The sequence below is a fragment of the Crassostrea angulata genome, chromosome 3 (assembly GCF_025612915.1).
Source record: "Crassostrea angulata isolate pt1a10 chromosome 3, ASM2561291v2, whole genome shotgun sequence".
Lineage (NCBI taxonomy): Eukaryota > Metazoa > Mollusca > Bivalvia > Ostreida > Ostreidae > Magallana > Magallana angulata.
This window is the reverse complement of record NC_069113.1, coordinates 19,701,287-19,724,287: the sequence shown is the minus strand read 5'-3', so window position 1 is coordinate 19,724,287 and position 23,001 is coordinate 19,701,287. Positions and strand designations below refer to the sequence as shown.

The 23,001-nt window shown below is 38.9% G+C and overlaps 3 protein-coding genes and 1 long non-coding RNA gene across 11 annotated transcripts in view; 2 read left to right on the top strand and 2 right to left on the bottom strand.

Moving 5' to 3' along the window:
* Window positions 1-610: 610 nt before the first annotated feature.
* On the bottom strand, window positions 611-16,188 carry LOC128178987 (GTPase IMAP family member 4-like). Of its 4 annotated transcripts, none has more exons than XM_052846438.1 (3): window positions 16,101-16,188; window positions 1,908-1,958; window positions 611-1,604 (listed from the first exon to the last, which is right to left on the bottom strand). In XM_052846438.1, exons 2-3 carry the CDS (start codon window positions 1,951-1,953, stop codon window positions 802-804), a joined length of 849 nt encoding a protein of 282 aa, XP_052702398.1. In that variant the 5' UTR covers window positions 1,954-1,958; window positions 16,101-16,188; the 3' UTR covers window positions 611-801. The 4 variants fall into 4 exon arrangements, with proteins under 4 accessions (XP_052702398.1, XP_052702395.1, XP_052702396.1 ...); XM_052846435.1 differs by lacking the exon at window positions 16,101-16,188 and adding an exon at window positions 15,872-16,070; XM_052846436.1 differs by lacking the exon at window positions 16,101-16,188 and adding an exon at window positions 15,101-15,232.
* On the top strand, window positions 13,305-17,980 carry LOC128178988 (GTPase IMAP family member 8-like). Of its 5 annotated transcripts, none has more exons than XR_008243029.1 (2): window positions 13,305-13,892; window positions 16,463-16,596. XR_008243029.1 is itself a non-coding variant. In XM_052846440.1 (2 exons), exons 1-2 carry the CDS (start codon window positions 15,270-15,272, stop codon window positions 17,167-17,169), a joined length of 735 nt encoding a protein of 244 aa, XP_052702400.1. In that variant the 5' UTR covers window positions 15,255-15,269; the 3' UTR covers window positions 17,170-17,980. The 5 variants fall into 5 exon arrangements, 2 of the variants coding, with proteins under 2 accessions (XP_052702400.1, XP_052702401.1); XR_008243027.1 differs by lacking the exon at window positions 13,305-13,892 and adding an exon at window positions 15,194-15,310 and having other exon boundaries at window positions 16,463-16,600; XM_052846440.1 differs by lacking the exon at window positions 13,305-13,892 and adding an exon at window positions 15,255-15,297 and having other exon boundaries at window positions 16,463-17,980.
* Window positions 17,981-18,159: 179 nt separating this feature from the next.
* On the top strand, window positions 18,160-21,170 carry LOC128176596 (uncharacterized). The gene is made up of 2 exons (XR_008242796.1): window positions 18,160-19,436; window positions 19,589-21,170. It is a non-coding gene; the product is annotated as an uncharacterized LOC128176596 (long non-coding RNA).
* LOC128176594 (uncharacterized) overlaps window positions 20,538-23,001 on the bottom strand; it is a 37,445-nt gene continuing 34,981 nt past the window's right edge. Inside the window, exon 3 of the mRNA XM_052843027.1 lies at window positions 20,538-22,331. Coding sequence (XP_052698987.1) covers window positions 21,586-22,331 — 746 coding nt within the window. The 3' untranslated portion in view covers window positions 20,538-21,585. The remainder of the gene's footprint in view (window positions 22,332-23,001) is intronic.

Here is a 23,001-nt window from a genome sequence, read left to right as displayed (position 1 = left end):
TGTCTATTTCATTGTAGGCCACTCAGCCATTGCTTATTGAAATCAACAAAATTTGTTTGGCTTTTCAGCTAAGACTATGCAATCGGTGCATATTTCACTCGAAACCAGCCTCATTTTTAACTTGTTTTGACGCAAGAAATACAGTAGACAGTAACGTCCTACTGAAAGTCCGAGGCCTTGTTAAAATAGTTCTAAACCTCACAAAATATGATTTTTATTTGATAAGTAATATGATCTATTTTTAAAATCCAATTTCTTTAAGAGGGCTGACTGGTCGTTGCCAAGGCTATATTTACCTCCTGTAACGAAGGGCTTTGTATAAAAATATAGGAAAATGTTAAAATTTTAAAGCTAAAATATTTGGGATTTTTAGGGCCCCGCTCTGCGGGCGCCCTATAGTGATCAGTCTGTCCGTCCGAGAACTTTTGTTTTTACTGTAAATGATGTTATACTGTTAAATATCATACTTAACAGTTTAAGCAGCTCTAGCTGATAAAAAAAATATTTGTTTACCACTCAGTTTCCTTAAAGATTAAACCAGATAAAAAATATGTTGGCTGAATGTATTGGCCCTTATCAAATCAATAAAAAATTGTTTTACGTAAGCAAACTTCACTTATACACCATTTATTTGTTTATATGATGATCAAATCAAAAGTCAAAGATCTGAAAGTATTTAAATCAAGTATGTAAAGCAAACTAGGTAGAGGCAAGAGTGCGTTCAAAGATAGTGAATACCCATTAAAAAGTTAATAAATAGGAGAGTAGACCAGCGCGCAATGTATCGACATGCAATAGTTGTCAGGAAATGGAGCAACAATTGGGGTCCTTCAGACCTCTCAGTTCTGTGTCACGTGGTGAAAAACCTTCCGTCGCTCGGGATCTAACTATTTCGAACGCCTCTCCCTCGCTTACATTTGGATGGTCTCTCATGTAGTCTTCTTTATCCTTTTCCAGTATTCTCGTTGCCTTTTCGTAGTATTTATGAGTATAATACTCTTTTCCTTGCCACTCATTTTCCTTGATTAGTTTAGTAAGAATATCATCAAACTGTCTCACACACTCGAAAGGAATGTTTTTCGGATCATCCCCGAAGATGACATGTCTGCTATTGCATTTGACGTTTAATTTAACAATTTCAGGAGCCTCGCACATCATTTTACCTAACTCATTCTCATCATTTTCTAATTTGGAAATGACAAGAATCATATATTTATACGCACTTTGTCCCAATAGATCATCAAGCTTTTTAAGCATCTGCAGGTCTTCCTTTGTGATCCTCTCAGCAGCCGACAGAACCAAGACAATGGCGTGGAAACCTGGGGACGTACAGTACAAGCATCGCCTGATGTCCTCCTCCACGTTCACGGTCGTCTGCAGTTCCTCTGGCGAGTTTACACCCGGTGTGTCGTAGATTCGATACAGGAACCCGTCTCTAGCGGCTGATCCATATTTGCATTGCCTTGTCACTGATGACCAACAACGTTTGCTTTCGAACTCCGTTTTTCCCAATATGCCGTTCCCGCTGTGGCTTTTGCCTGCTCCAAGTTTTCCAATGAGAATAATGCGTCTTTCCTTAAGTGTGATTGCTTGGGCTGTGGACCCTTGTTAAGAAGAAAATACTGTGGTTTCATCAATATTCGATGAGTACCAATTTTCGTGGATTTCGTTGTAAAGTTTATCAATGAAATCAAATGTTCATTGAAGTGCAATTTCTATTAACATTTTGTATTGAGAGGATCATTGGCAACGAATTTACGTATCCTTGAAACTGTGATTTTCACTTTATCCACGAAAATTGATACCCTTGAATATTAATGAAACCACAGTAACAAAGCATAAAATTTCATATATAGCATTGTGAAGAACATACAGAAAAATTGTGAAAGTGTTTCAATGAATTCTACCTTGAAGTTCTTCGATTCCTGCAGGCTTGTGAACTGCCTCAGCCATATTATCTAAAAATACAAATATCAACATCAACACTGAAGAAATCATAACAAAAATTCATGACGAGAAGTTTTTTATTGATTTGATAATGAAATTGCATAAATTGTTTCCCATGTTTTTTTTTAAGGAAAATTTTACATATCAATGCCCAATTGTAGAAAGGATTACACATTTGTGTCGAATGCAATGCATCATCCCGGAAAGCTGAAGAATGGCCAGCAATGGGAACATTTCAACTTGAAACCATAATGCGACGTGCCTTTTTAATATACATCGCACAGGTACATTATTTCCATACCGGTTAATTACTACTTTTTTCGTATATATTAAGGACTTTGCTAATATGCGTTCAAACGAACCAGGCTGAAGCTAGCAGCCACTAACAGCAGCCACTAAGCCCGTAGAAGCTAGCAGCCAATAAGGAAATTCATCAAAGGACTGAGAGTACTCGAACAGAAAAATTATATTTCACCTAATTATCGACATATTTTAATTAATATCAAAATGATTAATGCTCAATAATTTGTACGAGCATTACCGACTTCCAAAGCAGTAAAGCTCGCCTGGATAACAGTTATAAATGCTTCTATGTTGGATAGAAATGAAATACGTCTATACGGGTCATGAGTTATGAAAATAATGTTATCCTAAGTGTAGACTTATTGATACAAATAGAAAAACTATATGCATCGTATTGAGTGATATGCAAGCGTATTGTGATATAAAAGAAATGATAAATTAAAGTAAATTAAAAGGCATAAAACGATACAAATACAATAAAAACTCAAAGCCAACTCAGTGTGGCAAGATAATTTGTTTACATCGACGTTGAACATGTGCGTGTTTAAAAATTTATCCTCGGGCCTTTTTACTCCTCCGGAAACAACATCAATCAAAAATTAAAAAGACATCGTATTATTACAAATATGAGACAGTAGAACACCCAGCATTGTGGTTTTATTCTCATAAGTAAATTATTATATGTCGCAGTCAAAAACAGCGAAAATCATCAGGTGAAATTGGGATTATTTTGTATCGGCCATGTTTTGACGTGAACCTTCGAATACAACATTGACAATGAAAAGGGTCGGGTTAGCTCACCCGAACTTTGTCATATTTTAGCATTTCACAATGATATAGGGGTTAAAAGTGGCCCATTATCTTCCTTATCTTTGAAGTGTGCATCAAACGAATAACAGGGTAGTGTAGGGGGCATATGGGGCTAATATGTCCCGGTCTCAGATTTGGGCTGTAGGGGTACCACCAAGTGGCTCCCAGGGGTTCTGGCTCATTTCAGGGATTTATATCTCACTTGAGATTGGCCACAGGAACTTGCAAACACTTGGATTAAGTAGAGGACCTCAAGAGGTATTCATAATAAGCGTTAGAGGGCACCTATGACCCCTACAAGGGTCGGGTTAGCTCACCCGAACTTTGTCATATTTTAGCATTTCACAATGATATAGGGGTTAAAAGTGGCCCATTATCTTCCTTATCTTTGAAGTGTGCATCAAACGAATAACAGGGTAGTGTAGGGGGCATATGGGGCTAATATTTCCCGGTCTCAGATTTGGGCTGTAGGGGTACCACCAAGTGGCTCCCAGGGGTTCTGGCTCATTTCAGGGATTTATATCTCACTTGAGATTGGCCACAGGAACTTGCAAACACTTGGATTAAGTAGAGGACCTCAAGAGGTATTCATAATAAGCGATAGAGGGCACCTATGACCCCTACAAGGGTCGGGTTAGCTCACCCGAACTTTGTCATATTTTAGCATTTCACAATGATATAGGGGTTAAAAGTGGCCCATTATCTTCCTTATCTTTGAAGTGTGCATCAAACGAATAACAGGGTAGTGTAGGGGGCATATGGGGCTAATATTTCCCGGTCTCAGATTTGGGCTGTAGGGGTACCACCAAGTGGCTCCCAGGGGTTCTGGCTCATTTCAGGGATTTATATCTCACTTGAGATTGGCCACAGGAACTTGCAAACACTTGGATTAAGTAGAGGACCTCAAGAGGTATTCATAATAAGCGATAGAGGGCACCTATGACCCCTACAAGGGTCGGGTTAGCTCACCCGAACTTTGTCATATTTTAGCATTTCACAATGATATAGGGGTTAAAAGTGGCCCATTATCTTCCTTATCTTTGAAGTGTGCATCAAACGAATAACAGGGTAGTGTAGGGGGCATATGGGGCTAATATTTCCCGGTCTCAGATTTGGGCTGTAGGGGTACCACCAAGTGGCTCCCAGGGGTTCTGGCTCATTTCAGGGATTTATATCTCACTTGAGATTGGCCACAGGAACTTGCAAACACTTGGATTAAGTAGAGGACCTCAAGAGGTATTCATAATAAGCGTTAGAGGGCACCTATGACCCCTACAAGGGTCGGGTTAGCTCACCCGAACTTTGTCATATTTTAGCATTCCACAATGATATAGGGGTTAAAAGTGGCCCATTATCTTCCTTATCTTTGAAGTGTGCATCAAACGAATAACAGGGTAGTGTAGGGGGCATATGGGGCTAATATTTCCCGGTCTCAGATTTGGGCTGTAGGGGTACCACCAAGTGGCTCCCAGGGGTTCTGGCTCATTTCAGGGATTTATATCTCACTTGAGATTGGCCACAGGAACTTGCAAACACTTGGATTAAGTAGAGGACCTCAAGAGGTATTCATAATAAGCGATAGAGGGCACCTATGACCCCTACAAGGGTCGGGTTAGCTCACCCGAACTTTGTCATATTTTAGCATTTCACAATGATATAGGGGTTAAAAGTGGCCCATTATCTTCCTTATCTTTGAAGTGTGCATCAAACGAATAACAGGGTAGTGTAGGGGGCATATGGGGCTAATATTTCCCGGTCTCAGATTTGGGCTGTAGGGGTACCACCAAGTGGCTCCCAGGGGTTCTGGCTCATTTCAGGGATTTATATCTCACTTGAGATTGGCCACAGGAACTTGCAAACACTTGGATTAAGTAGAGGACCTCAAGAGGTATTCATAATAAGCGTTAGAGGGCACCTATGACCCCTACAAGGGTCGGGTTAGCTCACCCGAACTTTGTCATATTTTAGCATTTCACAATGATATAGGGGTTAAAAGTGGCCCATTATCTTCCTTATCTTTGAAGTGTGCATCAAACGAATAACAGGGTAGTGTAGGGGGCATATGGGGCTAATATTTCCCGGTCTCAGATTTGGGCTGTAGGGGTACCACCAAGTGGCTCCCAGGGGTTCTGGCTCATTTCAGGGATTTATATCTCACTTGAGATTGGCCACAGGAACTTGCAAACACTTGGATTAAGTAGAGGACCTCAAGAGGTATTCATAATAAGCGATAGAGGGCACCTATGACCCCTACAAGGGTCGGGTTAGCTCACCCGAACTTTGTCATATTTTAGCATTTCACAATGATATAGGGGTTAAAAGTGGCCCATTATCTTCCTTATCTTTGAAGTGTGCATCAAACGAATAACAGGGTAGTGTAGGGGGCATATGGGGCTAATATTTCCCGGTCTCAGATTTGGGCTGTAGGGGTACCACCAAGTGGCTCCCAGGGGTTCTGGCTCATTTCAGGGATTTATATCTCACTTGAGATTGGCCACAGGAACTTGCAAACACTTGGATTAAGTAGAGGACCTCAAGAAGTATTCATAATAAGCGTTAGAGGGCACCTATGACCCCTACAAGGGTCGGGTTAGCTCACCCGAACTTTGTCATATTTTAGCATTTCACAATGATATAGGGGTTAAAAGTGGCCCATTATCTTCCTTATCTTTGAAGTGTGCATCAAACGAATAACAGGGTAGTGTAGGGGGCATATGGGGCTAATATTTCCCGGTCTCAGATTTGGGCTGTAGGGGTACCACCAAGTGGCTCCCAGGGGTTCTGGCTCATTTCAGGGATTTATATCTCACTTGAGATTGGCCACAGGAACTTGCAAACACTTGGATTAAGTAGAGGACCTCAAGAGGTATTCATAATAAGCGTTAGAGGGCACCTATGACCCCTACAAGGGTCGGGTTAGCTCACCCGAACTTTGTCATATTTTAGCATTTCACAATGATATAGGGGTTAAAAGTGGCCCATTATCTTCCTTATCTTTGAAGTGTGCATCAAACGAATAACAGGGTAGTGTAGGGGGCATATGGGGCTAATATTTCCCGGTCTCAGATTTGGGCTGTAGGGGTACCACCAAGTGGCTCCCAGGGGTTCTGGCTCATTTCAGGGATTTATATCTCACTTGAGATTGGCCACAGGAACTTGCAAACACTTGGATTAAGTAGAGGACCTCAAGAGGTATTCATAATAAGCGTTAGAGGGCACCTATGACCCCTACAAGGGTCGGGTTAGCTCACCCGAACTTTGTCATATTTTAGCATTTCACAATGATATAGGGGTTAAAAGTGGCCCATTATCTTCCTTATCTTTGAAGTGTGCATCAAACGAATAACAGGGTAGTGTAGGGGGCATATGGGGCTAATATTTCCCGGTCTCAGATTTGGGCTGTAGGGGTACCACCAAGTGGCTCCCAGGGGTTCTGGCTCATTTCAGGGATTTATATCTCACTTGAGATTGGCCACAGGAACTTGCAAACACTTGGATTAAGTAGAGGACCTCAAGAGGTATTCATAATAAGCGATAGAGGGCACCTATGACCCCTACAAGGGTCGGGTTAGCTCACCCGAACTTTGTCATATTTTAGCATTTCACAATGATATAGGGGTTAAAAGTGGCCCATTATCTTCCTTATCTTTGAAGTGTGCATCAAACGAATAACAGGGTAGTGTAGGGGGCATATGGGGCTAATATTTCCCGGTCTCAGATTTGGGCTGTAGGGGTACCACCAAGTGGCTCCCAGGGGTTCTGGCTCATTTCAGGGATTTATATCTCACTTGAGATTGGCCACAGGAACTTGCAAACACTTGGATTAAGTAGAGGACCTTAAGAAGTATTCATAATAAGCGTTAGAGGGCACCTATGACCCCTACAAGGGTCGGGTTAGCTCACCCGAACTTTGTCATATTTTAGCATTTCACAATGATATAGGGGTTAAAAGTGGCCCATTATCTTCCTTATCTTTGAAGTGTGCATCAAACGAATAACAGGGTAGTGTAGGGGGCATATGGGGCTAATATTTCCCGGTCTCAGATTTGGGCTGTAGGGGTACCACCAAGTGGCTCCCAGGGGTTCTGGCTCATTTCAGGGATTTATATCTCACTTGAGATTGGCCACAGGAACTTGCAAACACTTGGATTAAGTAGAGGACCTCAAGAGGTATTCATAATAAGCGTTAGAGGGCACCTATGACCCCTACAAGGGTCGGGTTAGCTCACCCGAACTTTGTCATATTTTAGCATTTCACAATGATATAGGGGTTAAAAGTGGCCCATTATCTTCCTTATCTTTGAAGTGTGCATCAAACGAATAACAGGGTAGTGTAGGGGGCATATGGGGCTAATATTTCCCGGTCTCAGATTTGGGCTGTAGGGGTACCACCAAGTGGCTCCCAGGGGTTCTGGCTCATTTCAGGGATTTATATCTCACTTGAGATTGGCCACAGGAACTTGCAAACACTTGGATTAAGTAGAGGACCTCAAGAAGTATTCATAATAAGCGTTAGAGGGCACCTATGACCCCTACAAGGGTCGGGTTAGCTCTCCCGAACTTTGTCATATTTTAGCATTTCACAATGATATAGGGGTTAAAAGTGGCCCATTATCTTCCTTATCTTTGAAGTGTGCATCAAACGAATAACAGGGTAGTGTAGGGGGCATATGGGGCTAATATTTCCCGGTCTCAGATTTGGGCTGTAGGGGTACCACCAAGTGGCTCCCAGGGGTTCTGGCTCATTTCAGGGATTTATATCTCACTTGAGATTGGCCACAGGAACTTGCAAACACTTGGATTAAGTAGAGGACCTCAAGAGGTATTCATAATAAGCGTTAGAGGGCACCTATGACCCCTACAAGGGTCGGGTTAGCTCACCCGAACTTTGTCATATTTTAGCATTTCACAATGATATAGGGGTTAAAAGTGGCCCATTATCTTCCTTATCTTTGAAGTGTGCATCAAACGAATAACAGGGTAGTGTAGGGGGCATATGGGGCTAATATTTCCCGGTCTCAGATTTGGGCTGTAGGGGTACCACCAAGTGGCTCCCAGGGGTTCTGGCTCATTTCAGGGATTTATATCTCACTTGAGATTGGCCACAGGAACTTGCAAACACTTGGATTAAGTAGAGGACCTCAAGAGGTATTCATAATAAGCGTTAGAGGGCACCTATGACCCCTACAAGGGTCGGGTTAGCTCACCCGAACTTTGTCATATTTTAGCATTTCACAATGATATAGGGGTTAAAAGTGGCCCATTATCTTCCTTATCTTTGAAGTGTGCATCAAACGAATAACAGGGTAGTGTAGGGGGCATATGGGGCTAATATTTCCCGGTCTCAGATTTGGGCTGTAGGGGTACCACCAAGTGGCTCCCAGGGGTTCTGGCTCATTTCAGGGATTTATATCTCACTTGAGATTGGCCACAGGAACTTGCAAACACTTGGATTAAGTAGAGGACCTCAAGAGGTATTCATAATAAGCGTTAGAGGGCACCTATGACCCCTACAAGGGTCGGGTTAGCTCACCCGAACTTTGTCATATTTTAGCATTTCACAATGATATAGGGGTTAAAAGTGGCCCATTATCTTCCTTATCTTTGGAGTGTGCATCAAACGAATAGTAGTGTAGGGGGCATATGGGGCTATTATTTCCCGCTCCTAGGGGTTCTGGCTCATTTCAGGGATTTATATCTCACTTGAGATTGACCACAAGAACTTGATAACACTGGGATTAGGTAGAGGGCCTTAATCCAAGTGTTATCTAGTTCTTGTGGTCAATCTCAAGTTAGATATAAACCCCTGAAATGAGCCAGAACCCCTGGGAGCCACTTGGTGGTACCCCTACAGCCCAAATTTGAGACCGGGATATAATAGCCCCATAGGACCCCTACACTACCCTGTTATTCGTTTGATGCACACTTCAAAGATAAGGAAGATAATGGACCACTTTTAACCCCTATATCATTGTGAAATGCTAAAATATGACAAAGTTTGGGTGAGCTAACTGGACCCTTGCAGGGGTCATAGGTGCCCTCTATCGCTTATTATGAATACCTCTTGAGGTCATCTACCTAATCCTAGTGTTATCAAGTTCTTGTGGTCAATCTCAAGTTAGATATAAACCCCTGAAATGAGCCAGAACCCCTGGGAGCCACTTGGTGATACCCCTACAGCCCAAATTTGAGACCGGGAAATAATAGCCCCATAGGTCCCCTACACTGCCCTGGTATCCGTTTAATGCACACTTCAAAGATAAAAGAGATAATGGCCCGCCGCTCACCCGTATAGCAGTGTGAAATGCTAAAATATGACAAAGTTCAGGTGAGCTAACTGGACCCTTGTAGGGGTCATAGGTGCCCTCTATCGCTTATTATGAATACCTATTGAGGTCATCTACCTAATCCCAGTGTTGTCAAGTTCTTGTGGTCAATCTCAAGTGAGATATAAACCCACCCCTGAAATGAGCCAGAACCCCTGGGAGCCACTTGGTGGTACCCCTACAGCCCAAATCTGAGACCGGGATATAATAGCCCCATATGCCCCCTACACTACCCTGTTATTTGTTTGATGCACACTTCAAAGATAAGGAAGATAATGGACCACATTTAACCCCTATATCATTGTGAAATGCTAAAATATGACAAAGTTTGGGTGAGCTAACTGGACCCTTGCAGGGGTCATAGGTGCCCTCTGTCGCTTATTATGAATACCTATTGAGGTCCTCTACCTAATCCTAGTGTTATTAAGTTCTTGTGGTCAATCTCAAGTGAGATATAAACCCCTGAAATGAGCCAGAACCCCTGGGAGCCACTTGGTTGTACCCCTACAGCCCAAATTTGAGACCGGGAAATAATAGCCCCATAGGTCCCCTACACTGCCCTGGTATCCGTTTAATGCACACTTCAAAGATAAAAGAGATAATGGCCCGCCGCTCACCCATATAGCAGTGTGAAATGCTAAAATATGACAAAGTTCGGGTGAGCTAACCGAACCCTTGTAGGGGTCATAGGTGCCCTCTAACACTTATTATGAATACCTCTTGAGGTCCTCTACTTAATCCAAGTGTTTGCAAGTTCCTGTGGCCAATCTCAAGTTAGATATAAACCCCTGAAATGAGCCAGAACCCCTGGGAGCCACTTGGTGGTACCCCTACAGCCCAAATCTGAGACCGGGAAATATTAGCCCCATATGCCCCCTACACTACCCTGTTATTCGTTTGATGCACACTTCAAAGATAAGGAAGATAATGGGCCACTTTTAACCCCTATATCATTGTGAAATGCTAAAATATGACAACGTTTGGGTGAGCTAACTGGACCCTTGCAGGGGTCATAGGTGCCCTCTATCGCTTATTATGAATACCTATTGAGGTCATCTACCTAATCCTAGTGTTATCAAGTTCTTGTGGTCAATCTCAAGTTAGATATAAACCCCTGAAATGAGCCAGAACCCCTGGGAGCCACTTGGTGGTACCCCATCAGCCCAAATTTGAGACCGGGAAATAATAGCCCCATAGGTCCCCTACACTGCCCTGGTATCCGTTTAATGCACACTTCAAAGATAAAAGAGATAATGGCCCGCCGCTCACCCATATAGCAGTGTGAAATGCTAAAATATGACAAAGTTCGGGTGAGCAAAACCGAACCCTTGTAGGGGTCATAGGTGCCCTCTAACACTTATTATGAATACCTCTTGAGGTCCTCTACTTAATCCAAGTGTTTGCAAGTTCCTGTGGCCAATCTCAAGTTAGATATAAACCCCTGAAATGAGCCAGAACCCCTGGGAGCCACTTGGTGGTACCCCTACAGCCCAAATCTGAGACCGGGAAATATTAGCCCCATATGCCCCCTACACTACCCTGTTATTCGTTTGATGCACACTTCAAAGATAAGGAAGATAATGGGCCACTTTTAACCCCTGTATCATTGTGAAATGCTAAAATATGACAAAGTTTGGGTGAGCTAACTGGACCCTTGTAGGGGTCATAGGTGCCCTCTATCGCTTATTATGAATACCTATTGAGGTCATCTACCTAATCCTAGTGTTATCAAGTTCTTGTGGTCAATCTCAAGTTAGATATAAACCCCTGAAATGAGCCAGAACCCCTGGGAGCCACTTGGTGGTACCCCATCAGCCCAAATTTGAGACCGGGAAATAATAGCCCCATAGGTCCCTTACACTGCCCTGGTATCCGTTTAATGCACACTTCAAAGATAAAAGAGATAATGGCCCGCCGCTCACCCATATAGCAGTGTGAAATGCTAAAATATGACAAAGTTCGGGTGAGCTAACCGAACCCTTGTAGGGGTCATAGGTGCCCTCTAACACTTATTATGAATACCTCTTGAGGTCCTCTACTTAATCCAAGTGTTTGCAAGTTCCTGTGGCCAATCTCAAGTTAGATATAAACCCCTGAAATGAGCCAGAACCCCTGGGAGCCACTTGGTGGTACCCCTACAGTCCAAATCTGAGACCGGGAAATATTAGCCCCATATGCCCCCTACACTACCCTGTTATTCGTTTGATGCACACTTCAAAGATAAGGAAGATAATGGGCCACTTTTAACCCCTATATCATTGTGAAATGCTAAAATATGACAAAGTTTGGGTGAGCTAACTGGACCCTTGCAGGGGTCATAGGTGCCCTCTATCGCTTATTATGAATACCTATTGAGGTCATCTACCTAATCCTAGTGTTATCAAGTTCTTGTGGTCAATCTCAAGTTAGATATAAACCCCTGAAATGAGCCAGAACCCCTGGGAGCCACTTGGTGGTACCCCATCAGCCCAAATTTGAGACCGGGAAATAATAGCCCCATAGGTCCCCTACACTGCCCTGGTATCCGTTTAATGCACACTTCAAAGATAAAAGAGATAATGGCCCGCCGCTCACCCATATAGCAGTGTGAAATGCTAAAATATGACAAAGTTCGGGTGAGCTAACCGAACCCTTGTAGGGGTCATAGGTGCCCTCTAACACTTATTATGAATACCTCTTGAGGTTCTCTACTTAATCCAAGTGTTTGCAAGTTCCTGTGGCCAATCTCAAGTTAGATATAAACCCCTGAAATGAGCCAGAACCCCTGGGAGCCACTTGGTGGTACCCCTACAGCCCAAATCTGAGACCGGGAAATATTAGCCCCATATGCCCCCTACACTACCCTGTTATTCGTTTGATGCACACTTCAAAGATAAGGAAGATAATGGGCCACTTTTAACCCCTGTATCATTGTGAAATGCTAAAATATGACAAAGTTTGGGTGAGCTAACTGGACCCTTGTAGGGGTCATAGGTGCCCTCTATCGCTTATTATGAATACCTATTGAGGTCATCTACCTAATCCTAGTGTTATCAAGTTCTTGTGGTCAATCTCAAGTTAGATATAAACCCCTGAAATGAGCCAGAACCCCTGGGAGCCACTTGGTGGTACCCCATCAGCCCAAATTTGAGACCGGGAAATAATAGCCCCATAGGTCCCTTACACTGCCCTGGTATCCGTTTAATGCACACTTCAAAGATAAAAGAGATAATGGCCCGCCGCTCACCCATATAGCAGTGTGAAATGCTAAAATATGACAAAGTTCGGGTGAGCTAAACCGACCTTTTTCATTGTCATTGTTGTATTCTTCGAAGGTTCACGTCAAAACATGGCTGAGACAAAATATTCCCAATTTCACCTGATGATTTTCGCTGTTTTTGACTGCTACATATGATAATTTTTTTATGAGAATAAAATCACAATGCTGGGTGTTCTATTGTCTCATATTTGTAATAATACGATGTCTTTTTAATTTTTAATCACTTTATACGATGTATATAGTTTTTCTATTTGTATCAATAAGACTACACTTGGGATAACATTATTTTCATAACTTATGACCCGTATAAACGTATTTCACTTTTATCCAACAAAGACGCATTTATAACTCTTATCCAGGCGAGCTTTACTGCTTTGGAAGTTGCCAATGCTCGTACAAATTATTGAGCATTAATCATTTTGATATGAATTAAAATATGTCGATAATTAAGTAAAATAAAAACTTTTGTTCGAGTACTCTCAGTACTTTGATGAATTTCCTTATTGGCTGCTAGCTTCTACGGTCTTAGTGGCTGCTGTTAGTGGCTGCTAGCTTCAGCCTGGTTTCAAACGACCGAAGAATATGAAAGTGGATGTTACTTATCAAAACGGATTTCCTATGCATGGAAACTACACACTTATAGCATAATGTTATGTTGTGCATGACTTTGTCAAATAGGATGTCGCTAATTGCCTTCGTTCAAGGTTATTGCAACATTTTTATTTTTTGATTTAACAGAGTCCGGAAATCTGGCAATGTTACTTTGAAATCATGATTACACTTGTGTAGCAATGGTAATTGAATAGCTGAAGTAAAAATGTTGCAATTGATTTTGTTGTAATATATACTAATTTTACAGATCGTGAAGTATTTTTAGATTAATGAGTATGGTGCATGACCTTCCCGCAATATTTAACAAACAAACAAAATGCGCTAAGGACATTTCCTTTTTTTATTTGGGCTTTTCCGTATTTAATATATTTTTTTTATTGTTGATATACAATTTTTAGTTATCATACTCACGTGATATAAATACTTTTAGATAGAATCAAAAAGAGATGTAAGTATAAAGAGCAAATTAAAATGCTATATCTTTGATGATTCAAATTGATACATGTACAAGCTATGAAGGTAGCTAACACTGCATAAACACTGTTTATGATGCTTTTCTTCCTCTACATCAGCCTTACTCGTCAACGAGAGGAAACATTCGACTGGCACAAAAGTTTGGATCAGATAATGAAAAGGTTGGTTATACTCGAATTGCATCTTATATTATGTTAGCGATTAAAAAGGCTTCGCTCCCTCTGTCACTTCTTAATTGCAAACATTTTACTTACCTATATATACTAGTAATCAAACTACATGTATAACAAAATTAGGAAAGTGGTGTCTGGTATACTGAAAATCCCGGTAACGCGATTTTTGTAGCAGGGAGTAAAACCAGAAAAAAAGCATAAACACTCGACAAATAACTTACAAGTTTTTTTAAAAGTTAATATTTACATTTTCAAGTGTCAAGTGTTTAACAATACGTATCGATTTTGTTCTATATAACCCACAATGCAAATGACGCAAAAATCGAGGCGCCAGCGGGGTTTGCTTATTAATATTTAAATATATAATCGTACGTTGGCTTAAAATTATATAAATATAAGTAATAAGGAATCATTCTTTGAATATTATGAGATGATAATTCCGGTCGGGTGTGATCAAATGTATCATAAAGCCCTTCGGGCTTTATTGGATTTGATCACGCCCCGACCGAAATTATCACCTCATAATACTCAAAGAATGATTCCTTATTCCTTATATTAAATCATATTTATTTAGAATGTAAAAATGATGGCATCAGTAAAGGAAACGCACAAAAAATCGTTTTGTCATGTTAAGAGGAAATGTTATTATTAAACCATCTAGCCGTGGATAAGTACATGTATGTTGACAATATCTGGAAAAACCGTTGATTTTTTTAAAAAGTAACGAAGAGCATTACAAGTATAGCTGGAAACACGGCATCATATCGGTAGAGATCATTGTAATAGAATTAACCCAAAGTTATTATGTTTCTTGACTCATAACATGTTCTTAGTCAAGATTATTAGAAAGGTCGACACCTTTCTCGGCCATATACCAGACAGTGTATTTGCTTTATTTCGTTTAGATCACATGGCTGTATAATTAAACGCGAAATAAATGCAATGATATGCCCCAAATATCTGCGATCAATCACAATCATTTTTGTGTTTAAATGTAAAAAAAAAACTGCGATTATACGCAATAAAATATGTGTTTAAATGAAATGAATCAGCGTTGTAGACAGATAACAGAGTGATTACTATTAAATTGTAAAGTTTACATGACAAACAACATGCAGTACTTAAAACAAAGTGGGCATAGCATGCAGTGACAATCTTAGATCAGAATAGAATACAATCGATAAAATTTTGCTTACTTTATTGACATCTGAAGACCGTACTATAACAAAACACTTGTTAAAACCAAAAAATGCAGCGCATTTAGATTCCCGCTGAGTGTTTAAAACGAGCTGACGAAGTGTGTGTACGATGTACTAGTATACTTGTCGCCAGGATTTTCATGAGACTTCCTTAAAACTTACAATAATGACACCACGTTCAAAATGGCTGCGTAGTAAGTGTTAATGGTAAGATATTTTTTCAGCATTGTCTTTGATTAACCATCTTATTAATCAATATCACTTTAGGTAATATTTTGAGATAACGAATGTAACGGGCAAGATGGGAGAGTAAGTTGAATAAAAAATAGATTGACGATGTACTTGAGTTCACGCCATGTTTGATGAAACTCATGTAAGAAAAAGTAAGTTAATGTTTCGACCTTTCATGAAAGTAGAAACAAACTACGTATTAATAGTAAATGCAATAGTTGGATCATTTGAATTTGAAATTCAACCCAATGAGACACCGATTTTAATTTTTTGAAATTGAAACATAATCAATTTTTCTGTTGTCAGATATATCACCACTGAAAATATTATTTCAACAGGTCTACATTAATACTAGCGTTTGCAGTGTCTACATTGCAATGCCATGCATCATGGCTCAACTGTAGCTGCTATGAGTCTAGACCTGTGAAACATTCTAGTTTGTATCTTGAAAAAGACCCCATAATTTATAAAATTCATTTGAAGTATTGTCTTTTAATCTTATCGAACTTTTGTAAAATCTAAAATTTTCAACCTTACCAATTTTTAAAATCATGTCTGCATGTCGACTTATCGTGCATGTTTATGCTCTACTGTCAGTCCCCTTTTACGTTTTTATATAACAATTTTTCTGCCATTTACATTAATTATATTTCCAACCCGTTGTGCAATGGCACAATTGTTTATTACATCATAATTACTTGCAGTGTTTCATTTAACATACTAGTTACTATCGTTCAAACTAGGCTGAATAATAAAATCAAATTACCAGATTATATTTTCTTCTTCCTTTGTCATATGAGATCTTGCAGCGTCTACAGTATGCTGAAATTTTCTTAACAATGATTCAATGCACAAGGAAATAAATGTTAATAATCGATTATGTAAACTCAGTTCTTACTTTATACTTATCAGAAATATAAGGAAATATTACAATTTTGTACTTGTGATATAGTTATACCACTTGCCGTGTTACAAGCAAGAATAGCAAACAAAAGTCCCTCGAATCACGTTTCAACAACTAATGTAAATAGCTTGGCGGACATTTCCTTATGCATCTATGTATTTTCAGTAAGTTTTATAATTATATACAAATGTTTAGCTTTGAATAACTGATTCAATATTTTGCAGGTACAACCATGGAAATGTCCGAATTCCCAACCCAAAAGGATGTTCCAGTCTCTTTGGTTCTCGTTGTTGGTGGGATAGGGCAAGGTAAAAGTTCCTTCATCAATTCTGTTACGGAGAAATACGAATGCAAAGTAGGGGACACTTGGGGTGTCGATCAAACCATAACGAAAGAGGTCCAAGAAGTTGACTTGAAGCGAAAGGATGATATTATTACTTTCATTGATACACCCTCACTTAGGACGCTGAAATCTAGCCCTAAATTTCAAGACTTGAGCAAAACTGGGTTCCATGCTATTGTTATTGTATGTTCCGTGAAGTCATATAAACCTGGATCTCCAGTGTTACAAGAAGTGAAAAATTTGTTTGGAGACGATATTTATAGATATGCGTTGATTGTTCTAACTTTTGAGGACTACTTATCTGATTCAACTGTCGAGGAGTTTCTGAAAGCTAACACGGAATTGAAGGAATTCTCGAAGAAAACGGGAGATAAATGTATTGCTTTCAATAATTCACTAAAAAATGGGAGCGAAGAGGCCAGTGAACAGAGGAAACGCTTCTTTGTGTACCTTGACGCAATCCTCAGACAAAATGATGAGCAACCACTGCAAAGAAAAGGCGCATGCGCACAATGTTGTGTTCGACTTTGTTCGTGTTGTCGATTGTGTTTTACGTGGTGTAAACAAATCATAAATGGGGATAGGTAAGAACAAAGCGACACCGGAAACCATATACCCAGCTGAGCTTTCCCAGTGGATTTCTCTGATATTCCTCTTTGACATAACATAAACCGCATTAACGATAATAGCATTTTGGTGACTGATCTTTTACAAATAAAATATTTCATTGATAATTTTGTTAAACGACAACAGTCTGTTATCAAAATACTTCATGTTATAATATTTATATTCTGTATGATAAACGTCCAAACTTTGAACAGAATTGATCTGGTGCGTTTCCATCATATGACGTCATTCACATGTAATTAATCAACTTAAAAAACTTCTTATTACTTTTAAAAAATGCAAGATATTTAGAAGAGAAATTAGTTTATAGCCAGTATATATTCTTGTGTGCAAAAATTCGCTATTTGGATGCTAAATTTTTATCTCAGAGAGGCATATTTGAAAGACTTAAGATCTATGTAACGGATAGTATCATACATGTATATGGATTTAAATACCGTAAATTTAGTTAAGAATACACGAGTCTTTTAATAAGGCGATACATTTAATTTGTATAATATTTGTTTATGGTAGGATAAAAATATGCAATTGGCATGTCTAGCCATTATAAACAAATCGATTAGGTTAAACGGGTCAAAATCTGTTGGCAGGTTAACATATAATCTTCATAATTTTTTTAGTCTTACGCCCTTTATACTAATTTTTGACTGACCAGAGTTTAGAGTTCAGGGTATATTTTCTTCCTGGGAACTATTGTTGCCATTATTGTGTACTTCGTTATCTTGTCTACAAGCAATTTTCTTTTTAAAAACAGATAAAAAAAAATACACATTCGTTCGTAAAGGGATTATTGGGGGGGGGGGGGGGGGGTAGCAAAAAAAATAAACATGATTAATTCACGATTGTTTTAATCACTCAAAATGAAGGAGACCAGCCCGAAAGAAAGTGAATCATCTTAAGCTTAAGTTAAACTATTTATAGTATATGTATATTGACATTATTTGAAGAACATCAGACCATATTATTACTTACTAGGTTAGTTACTGACTCACTACTTAGTGAGTCAGTAACTAACATAATAAGTGTTTTATTTTCTCGAGGACTATCAAGCGACATATTTATTCAAAAACAGCGATGATCTACGCAAAGCCATGTACAAGATGCCTAACATTTCGTCCAATTTAACCCATTTAAACTCTTCAACATTTTCAATATCACCTTTCAAATACTCTTTCAAAATCTTTGCTTCACCCATGTTAACGTACAATGTTTTGTTGCTATTCAATTTTAAATGTTTTCTCCCTTTCTCTGCAGAGATTTGAGCAAATTTTGACGCTGCCATTTTGTTCTGCTCCAGACAAAACAATGTGACGTCAATATTCTAAGGGCAACTACTCTAATTTTAAAGAATTTCAAAGGGCAACTACTCCAAATACTTGAAGAACTTACTGCAAGAAGTTTATGTATAAAATACTATGACATGTCGAAATGAGTAAGCGAAGCGTCGACCAATGACGGCCATATTGCCTAATATTATTTCTCACAGAACAAATATAGAGATATATGAGGCAATCACGTGCTATGTTTAAACCAATGAAAATGTGACATTTCAGTCCAAGGGAAAACAAAAAGCTGTATTTCAACCTTTAATTACAATAAGTTTAACTATTGTACAGTACACAAATATGCAGCACTATACACAAGAATTAAATCTGACTAATTGTTTCGTCATCCCAGAGTTAGTCGCCAAGACCTTAAAAAAAATTAAGTCAAAATGTAAAATATATATATAAAGACACGTGCAATAAGTATTCGGTCAAAAATGGCGGCGTGTTTACGCTTGAAAACGAAAGTAAAAAAATAAACGACCTTGTCCGACAATTTTAGCACTACAGGAAGTAGAATTGTTTAAATTTAGAAATTAGTCACGTGACACTTGTTTATCGTCTGTTTGTTTACAAATAAAGAAAACGTAGTTGTTATAGCCATGGGCCGGAAAGGAAAAGAAACGGGAGCGGACGCCAAAAAAGTCATTGTGAATTTAATGCAAAGTGGAATTTCACGGAGAAAGATAAGTGAATTGTTGAAAATACCCAAATCAACAGTTATTGACATTTGCAAAAGGTTTTCAGAGACGGGTTCCCTAGAAAACAAACCGAGAAGCGGCAGGCCTCCAAAAATCAAGCCCTGGGATTATATATCGCAAGCTATAAAGGATTGTAAAAACAATTCGGAGGTGTTCCCTGTCAGATATTACTGCCAAATTTAACGAGGAAAGACCTGAACCAGTGAGTAGAAGGACTATTCAGCATAATTTACATAAAAATAATTACAGGAGGAGTATTGCTAAGAAGAAACTTGTTATAAAGGAAAACAATAGGAAGAAGCGGCTTGCGTGGTGTCGGGGGAAAAGACAATGGTCAGTTGAGAATTTTTTCAGATGAAAGTAAAATCATGATTGGCCATGACGACAGAGTTCGGATTTGGAGGAAAAAAGACGAAGGATGGCGACCCGACCTCGTTGAGAAGCTGAATTCACAGGCGAAGTATGAAGTCATGATATGGGGGTGCATTTGTTGGGAAGGTGTAGGGACTATGACGCCGGTAGAAGGAAACATAAATGCTGCCAAATATCAAGACATTTTAGAGGAAAACTTTTGGCCCGTTCTTGCTAGACATTTCCCCCAAAATGGATATTTTTTCCAAGACGACAACACCCCCGTCCATCGAGCCAGATCAACACAAGAATATGTTGCAAGAAATCGAATCAACTGTTTAAGCTGGCCTGTCCAGTCATCAGACTTGAATATTATTGAAAATGTGTGGCTTTTCATTCAAAGGAAACTTCAATCACGCTGTGGCGCAATTAAATCAAAGGAAAATTTGATCGAGGAAATTCGGCGAATTTGGACTCAAATTACGCCTGCTTACATTAAAAGTTTGTATGGCTCTATTCCAAACCGTATCCAACACGTCATCAGACTTAAAGGACACCTATTAAAATATTAAACCGTAGGAAGTTTTTTTTTTATTTCATCAGTTTTTGTAGAAATTAAGCATGTTTTATTCGTGTGCATTCGTCGCCAATGTAAACACGCCGCCATTTTGTGACCGAATACTTTTTGCACATGACTGTATATACATGTACTTTATAATATAATTTCAAAGATTCAAAGAAATTTTTATGCGAGTGTATATGTTTGCGTATGATGCAAATGTATGATGTTGTAAATTTTGAATTTACCGGGTGGCAGTAAATACAAAATTTGAAACATAACAACTTGTAAATTTTGTATTTACTGCCACCCGGTAAATTCAAAAATTACAACATGACAGTTGATAAAAGGTAGAAGTACTACAAAATAAAGTTAATTCAAATAAAACACGACACAAATGTAAATATTTTGACAAACTATTTAAAAGAATAGTAAAATAACAATAATTTTGTCCAACCATTCCATATTTGTTTCTTTCTATCTAATTTATTTCGCAAACAAACAAGTTGATGTTATACGCGTAATTATAAGTGCAACATTCTAATTCATCCTTTTAAATCTCAATAAAAGCATATCAAAGTAACAAGCAAATAAAGTATAATATAATTTGAAATAATAACTCATAAAATCAAAAATCAAATTATACCATAGAATCTCTCTCTCTCTCTCTCTCTCTCTCTCTCTCTCTCTCTCTCTCTCTCAGCTGGGAACGGGGTTCGTAGGTACTCTTTTTGTGTAAAAGATAGTATTTTTTTTCCAACCCCCCTTATAACAAGTATATATAATCAACTTTGCGAAATTCAACAAAAAACTCCAACCTCATTACCATTTTCAATGATTTAGCAAAACTCGTATGTACGGGTGTAAAAATGCATCAACACATAGATGTATTGCAGGGGGGTGGATATAATACATTAAGTGAAAAATCGTTAATTATACTATTTGAAAACGAACATAATTTAATGGCTGGATTTTAGAGCTTAGAATCTAGAAGTAAAAGTTAATAATAAACAGTTGCCAAAAAAATGAACAGCTGTCATAGAGGATTTCTAAAATCAAATTTCTCTCCTTAAAATCAACATAATATGATTAAAGAGAAAACAGTACTTATAAGAAATTGCAGCATCCGTTATGGACTAAAACATTATATACGTACAGTGTGAAGTTTACAATTTAATTCTTATTATACACAGCACTACTAAAATTCGCCGTTGTTTCATTAATATTCGCCGGCATCAGTATGTAAAATCGTTGTCAATGGCTTTACAAATAAAATTTAACTTATGTAATTTTTTCCCCGATAATCATCTGATTTCGTGTAGATTGACCATATAACGACATCTACAATAAATTGTTATTAACAAATAAAGATGAAACCCCAATAATAATAAATCATGTCATCTTATATGATGTCAATCAAGTTCTGAGCAGGAGTGCTATGTCACACAGAGAAGTGAATCACAATACTAACCACTATTACTACAGTCACCACAACACCAGCTATACACAAAACACGTGGAAGTGAGATCTTTGTTGTCTTCTTTGATAGTGGCGAAACGTTTCTCTTCAGTATAACATCTAAATGGCTGAAAAAAGAGTCTCTCTGCTCAGTTGCTTTCGGGCTATTTTTCTCAGCTGTATTACACATAGTTACAGCCTCCACGCCTGTTTTCTGCAAGAAGTCCTTTAGTTCCTTATTTGTGTTTAAAAATTCCTGTAATGTCGCATCCTCCAAATAATCTTCGAACGTCAAAACCACCAACGCATAGTCTTTTAATCCGTTCTCGAACAGGTTATTTACCAGTTCTAGTACAGACGGACGAGATTGCGTGAATGCTTTGATGGAATAGACGATCACAATCGCTTGAAAACCATTCTTGTACAAATTCTGGAATCTCGCGTTTGACTGCAGTGTTTTTAGTGAAGGTGTATCGATAAAGATGATTCTTCCATCTTGACCAGTAAAATCGACTTCCTGTGCCTCTGAAGTTATGGTTTTGTCCACTGCCCATGTTACTCCCACGGCGCATTTATCCTCTCCAATTACAGTGTTGATAACCGAGCTTTTCCCATGGCCTGTGCCGCCAACAACAACGACCTTGGGGGGAGGGGCTGCTTCTCTTGTCTTCATTGTCGTTAGCTCTATGGAGCTTTCCTCCATTAAACTGTCGGACTTAGGATGTCTTTCTGAAATGTGAAAAGATGTTAAGCCATTAAGGAAGACTTAATACATGACTGTATATAATGTAATCGTTGTCTCCAGGGAGCTTTCCTCCATTAAACTGTCGGACTTAGGATGTCTCTCTGAAATGTGAAAAGATGTTAAGCCATTAAGGAAGACTTAATACATGACTGTATATAATGTAATCGTTGTCGTTAGCTCCAGGGAGCTTTCCTTCATTAAACTGTCGGTCTTAGGATGTCTTTCTGAAATGTGAAAAGATGTTAAGCCATTAAGGAAGACTTAATACATGACTGTATATAATGTAATCGATAGTTCGTCAGGCACGTAGCATTTGGGGGGGGGGCAGCCCCCACACTTGTCTCTCCCCCCTCCCCACTTTTTTGCGCAGACAAAGAATTTACATACAAAAAATTGAATTAACATAGAGTTGCCCTCCCCCTCCCCCACTTTTCTGGGACCATATAAAAAATTGAATTGAAAAAAAGGAAATAAACAGTGAAATTGAAGTTAAAAGTATACTTGTACATGTGCCTCCTTTTAATACATTTCTTTAATTATTATTTATCATGATAACACCAGAGACAATTGTACACATTCAAATCCTAATTTTTAATAGACCAATTTTGTGTTTATTCTTTCTCTGTGGAACTTTGAATCCCTCCTGACGCCCGA

Excerpts from the sequence above, each read along its gene's own strand:
- LOC128178988 (XM_052846440.1), top strand. The coding sequence starts at position 15,270 with ATGACACCACGTTCAAAATGGCTGCGTA. Across the intron at positions 15,298-16,462 it reads ACGTTCAAAATGGCTGCGTA|GTACAACCATGGAAATGTCC; the intron begins GTAAGTGTTAAT and ends AATATTTTGCAG.
- LOC128178987 (XM_052846435.1), bottom strand. Across the intron at positions 1,605-1,907 it reads AGGAATCGAAGAACTTCAAG|GGTCCACAGCCCAAGCAATC; the intron begins GTAGAATTCATT and ends CTTCTTAACAAG.